The sequence below is a fragment of the Chlorocebus sabaeus genome, chromosome 20 (assembly GCF_047675955.1).
Source record: "Chlorocebus sabaeus isolate Y175 chromosome 20, mChlSab1.0.hap1, whole genome shotgun sequence".
Lineage (NCBI taxonomy): Eukaryota > Metazoa > Chordata > Mammalia > Primates > Cercopithecidae > Chlorocebus > Chlorocebus sabaeus.
Window position 1 is genome coordinate 27,787,908 of NC_132923.1, and position 15,818 is coordinate 27,803,725.

The 15,818-nt window shown below is 39.0% G+C and overlaps 1 protein-coding gene across 2 annotated transcripts in view; it reads right to left on the reverse strand.

The window, feature by feature from the left end:
- The window catches only part of GPSM2 (G protein signaling modulator 2), a 54,836-nt gene extending 39,321 nt beyond the window's left edge, over positions 1-15,515 (reverse strand). The window contains exons 1-2 of one of the 2 annotated variants that reach the window (XM_007977747.3): positions 15,387-15,515; positions 7,029-7,332 (exon numbers count right to left, since the gene is read on the reverse strand). In XM_007977747.3, coding sequence (XP_007975938.1) covers positions 7,029-7,084 — 56 coding nt within the window. In that variant the 5' untranslated portion in view covers positions 7,085-7,332; positions 15,387-15,515. The remainder of the gene's footprint in view (positions 1-7,028; positions 7,333-15,386) is intronic. The other variant, XM_007977749.3, reaches the window with a different exon arrangement.
- Positions 15,516-15,818: the final 303 nt, after the last annotated feature.

Here is a 15,818-nt window from a genome sequence, read left to right on the forward strand (position 1 = left end):
TGTCCAAAACTCTCTAGTTTATGATTAATTCTTAGATAGATTCGGGCTCTGTTGTATTTTATTAGAAAATAAGTTAATATTCTGGCAAAAATCTCTAACATCTGAATCAAATATAGGTTTATGCCTGCAAAATAGGGCAGGTTGGTTTATAAATTTTTTAGAAGATCATTAAATAGTAACACAGAAAGTAATTTCATATTCTCTCTGTCTCTATGAGAGAATAGAATTACCTCCTTTGTTTACCAGTTGGGTTGAAAACAAAGAACATACCCAGATATAGAAGAAAAACCAAGAAAATACCCCTCCATTAAAATATATCCCACATACGAAGTTTCTAGAAGACTTAATAACATCAATTTTGTCCAGATTTGACTCTTGCTTCAAGGAGCTTACATATTATTTAATAAATGATGGGATTCAGGACTTAAGAGCCAAAACAAGACTACTCTCCATTTTCTCTATTATGCTTTCCATTTCTGTGGTTGTGGAATCTTCTTTCATAGACCCTAGCTCTACCTTCTCTGTATTGTAATTGGGCATGAACCTTTTCCATCACCAGTCCTAGCCCCAATAAACAATTTTCACCCATTCAATTTACCACATATATCTAGCTGTTCTCATTTATTTTGTAAAAGGAAAAGTGCTCAATTATATTGATTTACATTTTGTATGGTTAGATGATTAATAATATAGAATAAGAAGGAAGAAAATGATTAAAAATAAAACTTTGTAAGGTAATTTAGTCTTAAAAGTGATTTTAACTTTTATCAAACTTAATTCTCAAAATAACCCTCTGAGGCGGGGTGCAGTGGCTCATACCTGTAATCCCAGCACTTTGGGAGGCTAAGCGGGGTGGATTGCTTGAGCCCAGGAGTGCAAGACCAGCCTGGGCAACATGGCGAAACCCCATCTCTACAAAAAAAAAAAAAAAAAATTAGCTGGCTGTGGTGGCATGCGCCTATAGTCCCAGCTATTCGGGAGGCTGAGGTGGGAAGACAGCTTGAGCCTAGGAGGCAGAGGGTGCAGTGAGCACTCCAATAAAATAAAATAAATAGAACCTTCTCAAATAAAATAAAAATAAAAAATAGGCATTGCTACAGAAGGAGAAACTGATGCTGAGACAGGTTAAATGACTTGCTTAAGGTCATGGGATGGCAAAGCTGAGATAAGAAAATTTGTCTTTGTCTCCAAATCCAGTGGTCTTTGCATCACTCCATGTTAACTTAAACTATTCAAGAAAGCACATTATTAACAACTACATTGAGCTAACAAAATTAAAGAATTCAACACCATATCTGTATTCCTTCACAACTTACGTGCAATAATCTAACTTTTACAATATTAAAGTATTGAAATGTTTATTATTCACAGTAAGAAGCATAAAAGACATTTCCCAAAGAAACACAAAACCAGAGAAACTAGTGTAATGAACCCAATGTATCCATCTTTCAACTTCAATAATTACACATACACAATCAAAATATTATTTATTCATTCCTACTCCCATTGTTACTCTTCCAACCCCAGATCAGTCTGAAGTACATTCTGGAAAGCATATGATTTCATTTGTAAATACCTTAGTATATATCTGTAAAAGATTAATCTTTTTCAAAAAATATAATCACAATACCATTATCACACATAAAAAATTAATAATTCCTAAAAATCAACCATGTAATTTTTTTAACTTAGAAATAAACTGTACTTTGCTATCAGTCTCCACCTTCTGAAATAGGTGCAAAATATTTCATTAAAGCATTCTGATGTCCCCTTAGGAGGTGACTTAGTGTCCCAAGAAACATTCCATTTCAAAATTACAAATTCATTGTGTCACAGAAGCTCCTCCAGGGATAGATGAGGACCTCCACAATGGAAGACCCAGATGGATAAAACATTTCATAAGTATTTACTAGAGCAGAAGAATAACTTATACTAGCCTATGGCCTAACATAAAGAGTTCAAATCATTACCCCCAATTATACGACAATCCAATCAATATACAGAATGCTGGTTGTAGAGCACTGATAAAGTCAGGGATTTGTTTGGTATAGTCCTATTATAGACAGTACCGATTTTTAAGTTTCCCTTGGTGAAGTCCTATAGCAATGTGCAACCATGTTTGATCTAAACTGTATCATGGAAAAAAAGACAATTCTAAGATCTTCCAACAGGTAGAGGTACAAGCCATTCCTCCTTATCTACTGCTCTTACCATATTAGAAAGCACAATACTATTCAAAACATTCAGCAAGACAAACATCTTATTATGTTCACATTCCACTGAAGTTCAATATGTGCCAGAGAACATGCTAATTATCATGGCTGCTGAGGAGCGACCATAGCTGAGGAGCTAATGCTCAAAGGGAGAGGTGAGGGGGAAGACAGCACCATAAAAACATTCATTTAATTTTAATATAGTTGATGGTGCTAAGAAAAATGCACAGATTGTAATATGATCACATGGAGGCCACAGAGCCTAACTATGGAGCTTAGAAATGGTTTCCAGGAGGAGATAATCTCTGAGCTGTATCTTAGATATTGAGTAGAATTAGCTAAACAAAGAAAGTGGGAAGGGAATTCAACACAGGGTATAGTATGAGCAAAGACACTGAGACATAAAACAGCACGACATGCAGGAAACCAGAGCTCAAAGTGCAAGTTAAAGAATGGCAGGAAGTAAGGTCCAAGGAATAGGCAGAAGCCAGATAATGGAAGATCTTGTGTTCTATGTTCAGCTTGGCTCGGTGACAAGAAGCCACCCTAGGTTTTGAGCAGAGAGGTTGCACGGTTAGCTCTCTGTTTTGAGACTTAGCCCACTACGTGACAAATCAAAATGATGGGTTCCAAGAAGTGAAGAATGGAAGGAGTCTGGAAGGAAGATCCTGAGGATCTCAATTAGAGCTATGGTGGTGTAAAAAGTAAAGTAGAGGTTCCTCTTCAAAGACTTTCCTCCCCATCTAATTAGGAATAAATAGTAACTTCTCTTAGAAGCAAAATTTATTCAAAGACCTGTGCTAACATTCTTAAATATCTGCTAGCCACGATAAGGAAATCAATGTACTTTATGTTCTTAGCTCCCACAATTTAGCCTAAGTATTTGCCCTAGCATGCTTATACTGGTCCAAGCAAGCATTAGGTCATAACCTGTTCCTCTTCCTTCTTTAAAAGTGTTTTTACCTTTCTCAACATTCCACAAGTTACTACTTCCTCCTTCCTTTGTTGCCCTCTACCTTTGTCTCTTTTAAAAAGTTCTAAGTTGCTAGCCACTCAGGACAAATACAGAATGTGAGGTCCCGTTCCAGCCAATGGAAACCGGACACAGCAGTAGGGTGGATGCGTCAGGTTATAAATGACCCTGTCTCCTTTGTTCAGTGTACTCTCGTGGCAAAACTGCTGGCGAGTGTACCCTTTCTGCAGGAAGTAAAAATAGCCTTACTAAATACATTTATGTTCAAGTGATATTTCTTTATGGCACCAGGGAACAAGCATTTCATACAACTGGAAGGACGCACATGAGTAGATGAATCTGAGAAACATTTAGGAGATGAAACCAGCAATACTTCATGCTGGATACAGAATGAGAAAGGAAAAAAGTATATAATTCCCAGGTTTCTGGAAGTTTATGTAACAGGTAGGATGAGAGCATTTCATATATTAAAATCTCATCTTAATTATCTTAAATGTCTTCCATTTTATTTTACTTGAAACTCTTTTTTAATAGAAATGTTCTTATCTTACCTATGTTAACTTCCTTGGCATGAACCTTCCTAACATGAACCATTTACTCCACAGGATAATAAATCTCCTATTTCCTAAATATGTTAAGACATCTAAAATTTGGTACACCTTCCTTCTGAGATTTTGAATTCTATTAATTGCTACGATATTCTGATGTTTATCTAATAATTAACTTTTAACAGTTTTGATAAAGAATCTATTACCAGCTGGGCACGGCAGCTCATTCCTGTAATCCAAGCACTTTAGGAGGCCGAGGTAGGTGGATTTCTTGAGCCCAGGAGTTCGAGACTAGCCTAGGCAACACAGTGAGGTCGCATCTCCACAAAGATTTTAAAAATTAGCCAGGCACGGCTGTAGTCCCAGCTACTCAGGAAGCTGAGGTATGATGATTGCTTAAGCCTGAGAGGTTGAGGCTGCAGTGAGCTGTGATCATGCCATTGCACTCCAGTCTGGGAAACAGAACAAGACTCTGTCTCAAGGGTTTAAAAAAAAAAAAAAAAGGGCCAGGTGCAGTGACTCATGCCTGTAATCCCAGCACTTTGGGAGGCCGAGGCAGGTGGATCACCTGAGATGAGGAGTTCGAGACCAGCCTGGCCAACATGGCAAACCCCATCTCTACTAAAAATACAAAAATTAGCCGGATGTGGCAGTGCATGCCTGTAGTCCCAGCTACTCAAGAGGCTGAGGCAGGAGAATTGCTTGAACCTGAGAGGCAGAGGTTGCAGTGAGCCAAGATTGCACACCACTGAACTACAGCCTGTGGGATAGAGCGATACTCCACCTCAAAAAAAAAAAAAAAAAAAAAAAAAAAGAACATATTCCCTAATCACCTTACTAAATGATTATAATATTTAAGTTTGCATTTTGCATTTATTTTATCATTTAGTGCAATTACCAGAACTTCCAGAATAAATGTTAATAATCATAGTGCAGATAGTCTTGTTTTGTTCCTAATTGCATTACAGATGTCATTAATATTTTATTACTAAATATTAAACTGGCTATTGGCTATCATGGGATACAAAGTACCCACCTATTCCGGTTTTATTTAATACCCATTCCTTCAAAATGCTCATTTACGAAGGCTGAGCTCCACACATGGATGGGGGTGGGCCACATGCTCTCACAGACTGTCACTGGGTGCATGGTGTCTGTGGGTGACACTCACCTAAGCAGCCCATCTAGAAGGATGCAATAGGAAGGTCTGTATGCAACCCTCCAGGAGTGAGGAATGAGAATGGCACCCTAGCTTGCAACAGGCAGTGCCTGGGAGGATGACAGGTAGTGGCATTCTCGGCCATCCAAGGAATAAGGGCCAAAGTCTGGGAGGCAGAGGAACCTATGGGGTTTGGGGAATGGAGGGTGTGATGAGGAGGTATGGAGGGCAATGAGGTGGGCAAGGCCAGGAGATGGAGACTTCACACTTGGTGTTCTGGATCTCGAGGTGCAGAAGGGTTACAGCCTCGGAGTCCCAGGGTAAGTATATATTATGTCCTAGAGAGGAGCTTTCTCAAAACCTCAAGCTCTACCTCCCCCACCTGTCTGTGTGGTTTTTTAGAGAGTTGCATCTGTTACAGGGTTTTTTCTCCTCCTTAAAATGTTCAACCCACATTTAAAAAAAAAAATTTGCATTAGCTGCCAACATTTCAGAATTTGGAGACAGTATATTAAAGATTTACATTTCCGGCCGGGCTTGGTGGCTCATGCTTGTAATCCCAGCATTTTGGGAGGCTGAGGCAGGCAAATCACTTGAGGCCAGGAGTTCAAGACCAGCCTGGCCAATATGGCAAAACACTGTATCTACTAAACATACAAAAAATTAGCTGGGCATGGTGACACACACCTATAATCCCAGCTGCTCGGGAAGCTGAGACAAGAGAATCGCTTTAACCTGAGAGGCAGAGGTTACAGTGAGCCAAACTCATGCCACTGCACTCCAGCCTGGGGATCAGAGTGAGACTGTTTCAAAACAAACAAACAAACAAACAAACAAACAAACAAACAAACACTTCAGATTTTCAGATTTCCTGTGCTCTCCTGAAAAATCAGGAAGACCTGCCCACTCTATACCTTCATTCTGCCCAGCTATCAGTTACTTCCTGGCTTGCTTCACTCCTTTCCTGATGTGTATGTCTGATTTGGATCCTGATCTAGATCAGTGGGGAGCATCACCCCCAACACATATACATTTGCATAACATATTATATATAAGGTATAACCAAAGGGAGTGTGCTGTATTTGTGAAAGATACTTGTGGATGCAGAACAAAGGTGGGAACACTGGTCCCTACAATCTGCAACCTTTTACCTGGAATGTAGACAGTCCATTTGGGCATCCAAGGGAACACTGTAGGTCCTAGAGGAGCCAGGCCATTTCCCTAGGGTCCGTGAAGCTTGTGAGAGAATGTGGGTGCCTTTCCTCAGCCTGACTTGCTTTCTGAAGTAAATTAGGGATTACCACTACTTCATGTAAAACTGTGGTCTTATGTATTAAATCAGCAAAACAACACAAAATGTCACTAGACATTAAGCTTAAAAGTGATATTTCTTTTGAGCAGTGCTTATTTGTATTTTAATAATAATGTATTTACATTAATGTGGATTAGGTAAATATTTAAAATAGTAATAATGGTAGTGAAATAAAATTTCCTTTAAAGATAAAACAAAAAGCCAGGTGCAGTGGCACACACCTGCAGTTCCTGCTACTCTGGAGGCTGAGGCAGGAGGACTGCTTGAGCCCAGGAGTTTGAGACTTGCCTGGGCAATATAGTGAGACTCCCATCTCTAATAATATAGAAGTTAAAAAGTAAAATTAATAAAATAAAAAAATGCAAAAAAGGAAATGAGAAGGGAATCAAAACAATACACTACAAAAAATAAAATAAATCAAAAATAAAAAGTTCATTTCTAAAAGATCACCATTAAATTACAAAGCAAAGGTTAGGTCCTTCAGCTGACCACATTTTAAAAAAATCCATCTTTTAGCCTCAAAGATTTTCAAACATATTTCATTTACATATTTGCATTATATAAAAAGTTACAAATTATAAAGAAATTATTCATAAACTCTTCCAGGGAACATTAAACAAACCATAGTACACAATTGGTCTCTACTTCCATTTTTCTATAGAAAGGACACAAAAACTTACAACAAAAAGAAAATATTGTCTACAGACAATACTATGGCTGGTATATTTGAGTATTTTCATCTGAAACTTGAAATGGTCATCAGAGTTAAAAACATTTTAAAATAAGGATTAAAGGTCATCCATTAAGACAGCAATAGTCTTACCTGTAACGAACATGAAAAGAATGGTCTTCCCTCATGCTTATCAAATTTTCCTCCATCAAGTCATATTATAAGCTGAATAAAATGAAATTATTTTATTTTGTGCCAATCCAGTCCTTTACAATGTAGAATTATTTGTAGAACATTGTCCGGTTAGTATATTAATGAGTTGGTGTTAATACATCCTAAGCTCCTGCTTCTTCTTTATTAATAACGAAAGGAGGTCAATGTCAGACAGCTTAAAGGTTCAAAATGTGTCCCAAATCCTTGCATCTCTGGCCCTTTCAGCAGCACTTCAGCAACATTTCTGCAAAAGGAATACAAGATGCTTTGCTTGAAGTCCTATTTTCAAAGAATAACCTATAGTAACCCTGAGCTGTACATAATCACAAGCTAACTCCACAGACTGCTGTCATGTCAATCACTACAAAAGACAGCACAGGGCTTAACTGTCATCATGGAGCTTCTAAATAGGGGTGGGAATAGATGAGATTTGAGAACTGTACTTTAATTTTTAAAATGTTTGAAATTTAATAATTTTATGTAATATTTTCTGCTATAAACAAAAAAGAATAACAGTAGGTATCATATTAGCATCTAAAAACAAAATTGCCACTTTTAAAAACTACTACTAACAAATCAAATGAAAATTCAATAATTATTTGAAATAGTCAACTCCAAACTCAGTAAATTTATTTCTTCAAAGAGGATATCACACTGATACTTAGGTTATAGTTGGATTCATTTGCTTTCAAAATATATTCTACTTAGACTCTTTAAGGTCTTTAAAATGTTTTTTATTAATATTGGGTAGGTACAAAAGAAATTTGGGAAATATGTATATGGTAAAAAGAACGACACAACAAATATTTATATAACACCATTCAGTTTAAAATAAGAACATCACCACTGCTTTTAAAGTCTCCTGGGTAGTCCAACCTAACCCATCTCCTTCCTTTTCCCTTTAAGGTGATTTCTAAACTGAATTTTGTTCCTTATTCCTTTGCTTGTCTTTACAACTTTACTACAAATGTCGGTATAGTCCTAAATAAGATACAATTGAGTTTTGTATGATTTTGCTGAACATTATGTTTCTGAGATTTTTCTCAATTGTTGTGCATAGCTACAACTTGCATGTATATTCCATTGTATACCAAATGTATTTTTCATTCTGCTGTTGATGGACATTTTGATTATAGGTTTTTGATTGCTGTTACTAAAAGTATTAATATTCACGCCACTGCACTCCAGCCTGGGTGACAGAGCAAGACCCTGCCCCAAAACAAAATGAAACAAAAAACTACCATGAACACTGATATTAATAACTCAATGTACTAGTTAAGGCCAGGTGCAACGGCTCATGCCTGTAATCCCAGTGCTTTGGGAGGCCGAGGCAGGTGATCACTTGAGGCCAGGAGTTCAAGACCAGCCTAGTCAACATGGTGAAACCCTGTCTCTACTAAAAATACAAAAATTAGCCAGGTGTGGTGATGCACGATGGTAATCCCAGCTACTTGGGAGGCTGAGGCATGAGAATCACTTGAACCCGGGAGCCGGAGGTTGCAGTGAGCCAAGATCATGCCATTGCACTCCAGCCCAGGCGACACAGCGAGACTCTGTCTCCCCCCACCAAAACAACAACAAACCCTCAATGTACTAGTTAAGTAGCTAAAGAGAGAATGATAAGCAGATGAAAAATAATAAAGAGAAGTTCAGAGAAAAGGAGAATAAAATGAGCAGCCCTATAATATATCTAATAGGAGGGTGAGAAATAGAGGAATAAAGGCAAAATCTTCAGTGATAAAGACTGAGAATTTTAAAACAAAAACGAATCCATACCGATACATTAGAGAGAGCTACAGCACATCAGATATAAATTATAACCTCTGAGATAACAGTTGAGAAAGACAAAGAAGGATATACATATGCATATATGAGATAAATTCATAGATAAACAATCATAAAGTCCTGGAATCTCAGTGTTATAAACAATCCTAGAGGTCAGTTGGTCCACTATTTTACTATAGCATTCCTACACAGGTCATAAAGCAGCTAATCCTAATTTTGAATATTCCTATAAGAAAACTGTTCCATACTTTGAGCAATCCTTCCATTTCTACCCATTTGTTCCACTTCTTCCTTCTGCTGCCATATACAATAAAGCCCAATTCCTCTTCTATATAATGTCCTTTTAAGTATTTCAGTTATAACATAAACCAGACTCTAATGAGTACTCACTGCTCTGTCAGTTAAGTACAGCTAGAGGTTAATAGGGAACAGAGCAGTAAGGTGAGAGGAGGGAAGGTAGAAAGAAACAGCCTTGGGAATACTGACGAAGTTTCCTAGAGGAAATGAGGTTTTCATATTAATAACAAGTTTAGCATGCAAGAAAGACAAAATATTACTCCTCTGATCCCTTCTCTTGGCCAAAAAAGGAAGCACTATCTTTTGTTGTTGTTTTGTTTTTTAGAGATGGGATCTTGCTATGTTGCCCAGGCTGGAGTAAAGTGGCTATTCACATCACAATCATAGCACACTGCAGCCTGGAACTCTTGACCTCACATGATCCTCTCGCTTCCACCTCTCAAGTGGCTGGGACTACAGGTGAACGCCACAGCATTGGCTAGGAAGCAGTATTTCAAGAAAGAACAAAAAGGTAGCAGCTATCAACACATCAAATCTCTTTTCCTTTTGTTCAGAATTCCATCGTGCCTCTTTTTTCCTTAATAAAAAAATTAATAAAGGGAATTAGTGTGGACACTCATAGCAATAGCTCCAAAGTGCATCCAGATTACACAAATAGCTAAACTGGCAATGAAATTGTCTCCCATTATCCACTATGAGGTTTGGGCTGTTATTTATAAAATGGAGCAGACAGAGAGGTATTAGAATTAATTTACCTGAGAATTAAATTAAATTATAGTAGGCCCTCCAGATCTGTGGGTTCTGCATAGTGGATTCAACCAACTGCGTATCAAAAATATTCAGGAAAGAAAATGAATAGTTGTGTCTCTACTGAACATGTATAGACTTTTTTCCTTGGCATTATTCCCTAAACACTACCGTATAACAACTATTTACATAGCATTTACATCATATTAGGTATCATAAGTAATCTAGAGAGGATTGAAAGTTTGTGGAAAGATATGTATAGGTTATATGCAAATACTATACCATGTTATATAAGCAACTTGAGCATCCATGGATTTTGGTATCCTCAGGGGGTCCTGGAACCAATTCCCCACAGATACTGATATTAAATGTAAATATTTTTCTCAGCCAGGCCCGGTGGCTCACATCTGTAATCCCAGTGCTTTGGAAGACCAAGGTGGGAGGATCACTTGAGACCAGCAGTTCAAGACCAGCCCAGGCAATGTATAAGACCCTGTTTCTGCAAAAAATTAAAAAATCAGCCAGGTGTGGTGGACTGTGTCTATAGTCCCAGCTACTTGGGAGGATGAGGCAGGAGGATTGTTTGAGCCCAGGAGTTGGAGGTTATAGTAATCTATGATCGCACCACTGCATTCCAGTCTGGGCCACAGAGTGAGATCCTGTCTCTAAAAAAATAAAATATTTTTCTCATCCATGAGTTCTTAATGAAATTCTAAATTTTGCAATCATTATAAAATGTTAATTTCGTACTCCTTAAGAAGAAACATATAGCATTTACATGTTTAACAAATTAACGAATAAGTAAATGAACATAAAGTTGCAAAATACTTGATGAAAACTGCATGTAGAACCATTTTTAAGACTATCAAAATAAGCAAGAAGACAGAATGCTATTCACTATTTCAATAAGAGCAATTTATAATATAGTCTTACTATTCTCAAGGGAAGAATATCTTTAAAAGTGCCTCTTACATTACAATCTCCATAACAATTAGGTAGCACTTCACAAAAAAAAAAAAATTCACTGAACAAACAAGCAATTCTTGATTCATGATTCATGTTTCAAGAACTCTGTAGCCAATTTAGCAATAATGTGTTCACTCATGTTCCTCATTACATGGAGTTAACAAATCTACTTCCTAGATACAATGCGTGTGTATGTAGTGTGAGACTAGTAAAATTTGCAACAAATATTAAATTACAAATTTGTTCATTAGGATAAGAAAAATTAACCACAGGACCAAGAATTGGAAAATACATGATAGGTTTGTAAGGATACTGAGAAGTCATCAAGTTCAACCTCCAACCTCCATTATTATTTACAACCAACAATCTGCAAGGAACAAATCTATTTCCTAACAGTATCTTCCAAGCAATGCTCCAAAAACTGCAAAATTAACAAAATTGCTAGATCACAGCATCTAACCCTAAAGAAAAGGCAATCATTTTTTCCATATCCCAGGAATTGACAGAAACATACAGAAAGATCAACTAGTACACAACTCTAACTACCTCGCATTTAATTATCTAATTAGAAAGTCAAAATAGACAGACTTCATTTAGACAGCTAGGTGGACTTTCAGGCACTGTCCAAGGTATGCAATCAGAGCAGACAAGAAAAGCTCTTTATCAGAGATCCTAGCCCTGCTTTACTCCATTGGCAGTAAAAAGTTTGCAAACCAGGTTACATTTTGTGCTTCTTTGAATTTGTCTAACCTATCTGATCCTGATTGGCACCTAACTGCCAATAACTTTTGGTCTGTTTCTTTGTTTTTTGTTGTTGTTGTTTGTTTATTTGGTCTGTTTCTTCCATCCATGGATCTATACAAACTGGTAACATTCATCAGACAATAAATATATAATTTACTTTTCTTGCCTCCAGGTTAGATCATCTGAACTATATATAAACCTTTTTGGTAAACATAGCCATTTATTACTACCAATGATGGTCATCAGCTTCAATCAATTAATACATATACATGATAATTTTAAAGCTCAACAGTGAAATAGAAAGGAAATGGTCCTTTCCACTAAGCGTTTTTTTTTTTTTTTTTTTTTTTTTTAAAGAGATGTAGTCTCACTCTGTCGCCCAGGCTGGAGTGCGGCGGTGACATCTTGGTTCACTGCAACCTTCACCTCCCGGGTTCAAGTGATCCTCCTGCCTCAGCCTCCTGAATAGCTGGGATTACAGGTGTCCAGCACCATGCCTGGCTAATTTTTGTATTTTTAGTAGAGACAGGGTTTCGCCATGTTGGGCAGGCTGGTCTCGACTCCTGGCCTCAAGTGATCCGCCCACCTGGGCCCCTCAAAGTGCTGGGATTACAGGCGTGAGCCACCGCGCCCGACCCAAACACATTTTTAAGCAGAAATAAATTCCAAATGCGGAAATATTATAAATGCTTAGAAAGGGTCCCTAGAGAGTTTGAGTTTAGAATTTTCCATACCAAAATATATTAAGCATGATTTTGTCTTCTCTTCCCAAAAGTTATCAACATTCTGTGGGAAAATAAATGTTTCTATTCAATAATGTTTTGAGATAATATGGGAAGAATAATTCTAACTAAAAAGGACCAGGGAAAAACTTTGGAAGCAAGGAAGTTTGTACTGCACCTTGAAGGATGGGTCGATCTTATTAGCCAAATGAAGGAAAGGCATTACAGTCAAGGGAAAAGAATGGCTCAAGAAAAAGGGAGAGGTAGAAATGCACAGAATGTGTTCCAGGATAAGCACATAGTGTTCAGAGTAGTGAAAGAGAAGTCTGAGAAGTTAGAACAGTAACAAATTGTGAGGGACTCTGAATACGTGGCAGAAGCATATATTCATATTCAGCCTTTTTTTTTTTTTTTTTTTTTTTTTTGAGATGGAGTCTGGCTCTGTCACCCAGGCTGGAGTGCAGAGGCGCGAACTTGGCTCACTGCAACCTCCGCCTCCTGAGTTCAAGCGATTCTCCTACCTCAGCCTCCTGAGTAGCTTGGATTACAGGCGTGCACCACCACAACGAGCTAATTATTGTATTTTTAGTAGAGATGGGGTTCCACCATGTCGGTCAGGCTGGTGTCGAACTCCTGACCTAGTGATCCACCCACCTCAGCCTCCCAAGGTGCTGGGATTACAGGCATGAGCCACCGCGCCCAGCCTCAGCCTTTTATTTACACAATGGGGAACCTTGCTGGTATTTTTTCCCCAGAAAGGAATAGCCAAGTTGGATCTCTGCTAGGAAGATAAACCAACAGCAACATATAAGGCAGGGATGGGGAGGAAAGAAAAATACTACAAAAACACCAGAAACAAGTACTGAATAGCAAGCATTCTCTTGTCATCTCACAACACCAAAGACATTGCTTTGCACATAAGGGATGCCCAACAAACTTTCATTTCTTGTCTGGGAAGAAGATAGGAATTATGATGAGGCCAAAGAATCCGGTAACAGTGAGAAAACCAGACTTTAATACATTTCTTTTCCACAGGAAAGACTGTATTCATATTTATGTAAGAAACTCAGAAAAGTCTTACTCTTCACTTATGTTTTGTATAAAGATGATTAAGAGGATATTGAAAATATAATGTGATTTATAAGATGATTTATAAGATAATGAAGCAAGATAGTTCCAACAGAAAGACTGAAATATTTCTGCGAAGCTACAACACACAGCACCTAAAGACATCTTTAAAGTAGAACTTGTCCCTACAAATGGAATTCAGAGACACAGCAGAGATTTAAACAGACATACAGAAGAAATACAGTATGTGCTTTGGGATCAGCCCATGATTTGAAATCTCAGCACAGTGACTTATTAGTTATATGATCTTACGCTAAACTCTCAGTTGGTGTGGGCATAATGACACTTACCTAAAATGTGCTGTGATAATTACAGACATGATTTATAAAGCACCTGACCCAGCACCTGGCTCTGATACATAACAAAAGTACTCAACATAGTGCTGTAGTAATAACAGTAACTGTTATTATAAAATAGACAGATTTAATATCTATTCAAATACATTTAGAATAACCTAAATCTATGTCACGTTTTCAATTTTAAAATTCCAGAGAATTACAAAATTTTTAAGATAGATCTTAGAAATATTTTATGTTTATGAAAGGGTCATTTTTAAAACTACTATATCTTATCACTGTTTTAATTAGTCTAGTAACCAAGTCTCAGATTTATATTAATCTATGTCTGTAACACCGAATATCTGATTTAAGAACGTAAGAAAATACAACTAAACTGCTTATCTGGCCAGAGAGGATTTTGGAGACATGCCTCTACAACAACATCAGGCAACTTTTTACTTTGAAACCGCTCCAATACTTAAATTATAAATAATAGCCTGGGAGACAGCTTGCGAAAACGACTCACGGTAGTTGTAAAGAGGAGTAGGTGTTAGACCACCCCTGATGCCTAAGGCCCCCCTCTCCTTACACACACCTTGTCAACGAACAGTGATCTACCCTTTTTAATGTTGTTTATTCACTTCTAAACAATCAACTAAAGCTGCTCCTGAATAGTGAGAACCCAAGCAAAAGTGGTATTTATCAGAAGCAATCACACCAGCTATTATCAGGCCAGAAATCTTCGGAACACCCTTCTAAAGTGGCAGCTTGAAAACTCAGCTCGGTTGGTCCTGTTAACTTCCAACACAGCCCATGAAGGCTCCAATAAAAACCCGGCAGAAAGGAAAGCCAAGAACCTACTTCGTTTAATTCTACGGTGCGGTTAAATTATGCATCAAGGCAAAGAAAATTTCCATCCTTACTCGTTTTCTTTAACCAGAGTTCAAATGCTACTAGTTCAAATGCTCTAATTGGTTACTACTACAACAAGGAAATTTCAGATTTTTTTTTTTTTTCATTTTTTATTTGAAGGCATTCTATAGATTTCAAGAAAGGGTTTTCTTAACGTTTCATGTTTACTCACACTTTTTGCAGCAACTACCAATTTCTACGGTAAATCGACCAGTGGGTGCCCAAAAGTTCACTAATTTAAACACGGTCAACGCAGGTATTTGCCATAAACTGCCTGGTTTAGGTAGGAAGCGCCCGACTCCAGGTGATTGCAATCAGCCTCGGATTGCATTCCACCGGGATTCGGGCTTTAACTCACAATTTGTTACTCACACTCAGAGTAGTAAGAAGTCGCTGGACTCTAGCAAACTCTTTACCTTAAAAAAAAAAAAAAAGACTCGGGAGTGAGATTCTTACGCTTTACTCTCATTTTAAGACTTTCCAACAAAAAAGCAGCAACTCCTCAGGCCGAGTTTCTGGTTTCTTGAGCATCGACGCCGCGTCCCCGCAGCGCCCACAGGTCCCGCAAGTCCCCCACCCGCCCTCCGCCCAAAACAAAGGACGTCGCCCCCAGACCTCTGGACACAGAAGCTCCACACGCACGCACACGCACCCCTCCCTGTGACCTCCCTCCGAGAGCCCTTCAAACGCCTCAGACCCCTCGTCGCGGCAGCGCTCACCTCCCGTGGACCGGCGGGTCCCGGGTACGCGGTGAAGGTGCAGCGGCGACCGCCACGGGCGACAGGCGGGTGGTCACGGCCCCTCCCCCAGGCAGGGGCACCGCGGGAGGCCGGCGCGCCCCCTGCTCCCGCCCCCGGCAGGTCACGTGGGCCAGAGCTCGTAGCGCCCCTCGCTTCCCCGGAGCGTCCCTCCGCCACCTAGGGGTCCCGCCGCTCCGCCGGCCTCAACGCCGCCCTCTGCGCCTGCGCCCCGGCTCCAGGCGCTCCATTCAAACCGACAACGCCCCGCGTCTTTCGGACCGGCCAATGGCTGGCGGCGCAGCGGGGCGGGGCGCTGGTTGCCCCACTCTTCGCAGTCCTGGCGACTCGTCTGCGTGTCAAGGTGACAGGGGACTTGGGAGCTTGGTCCTCCTCTGCTCCAGGACGTGTCCT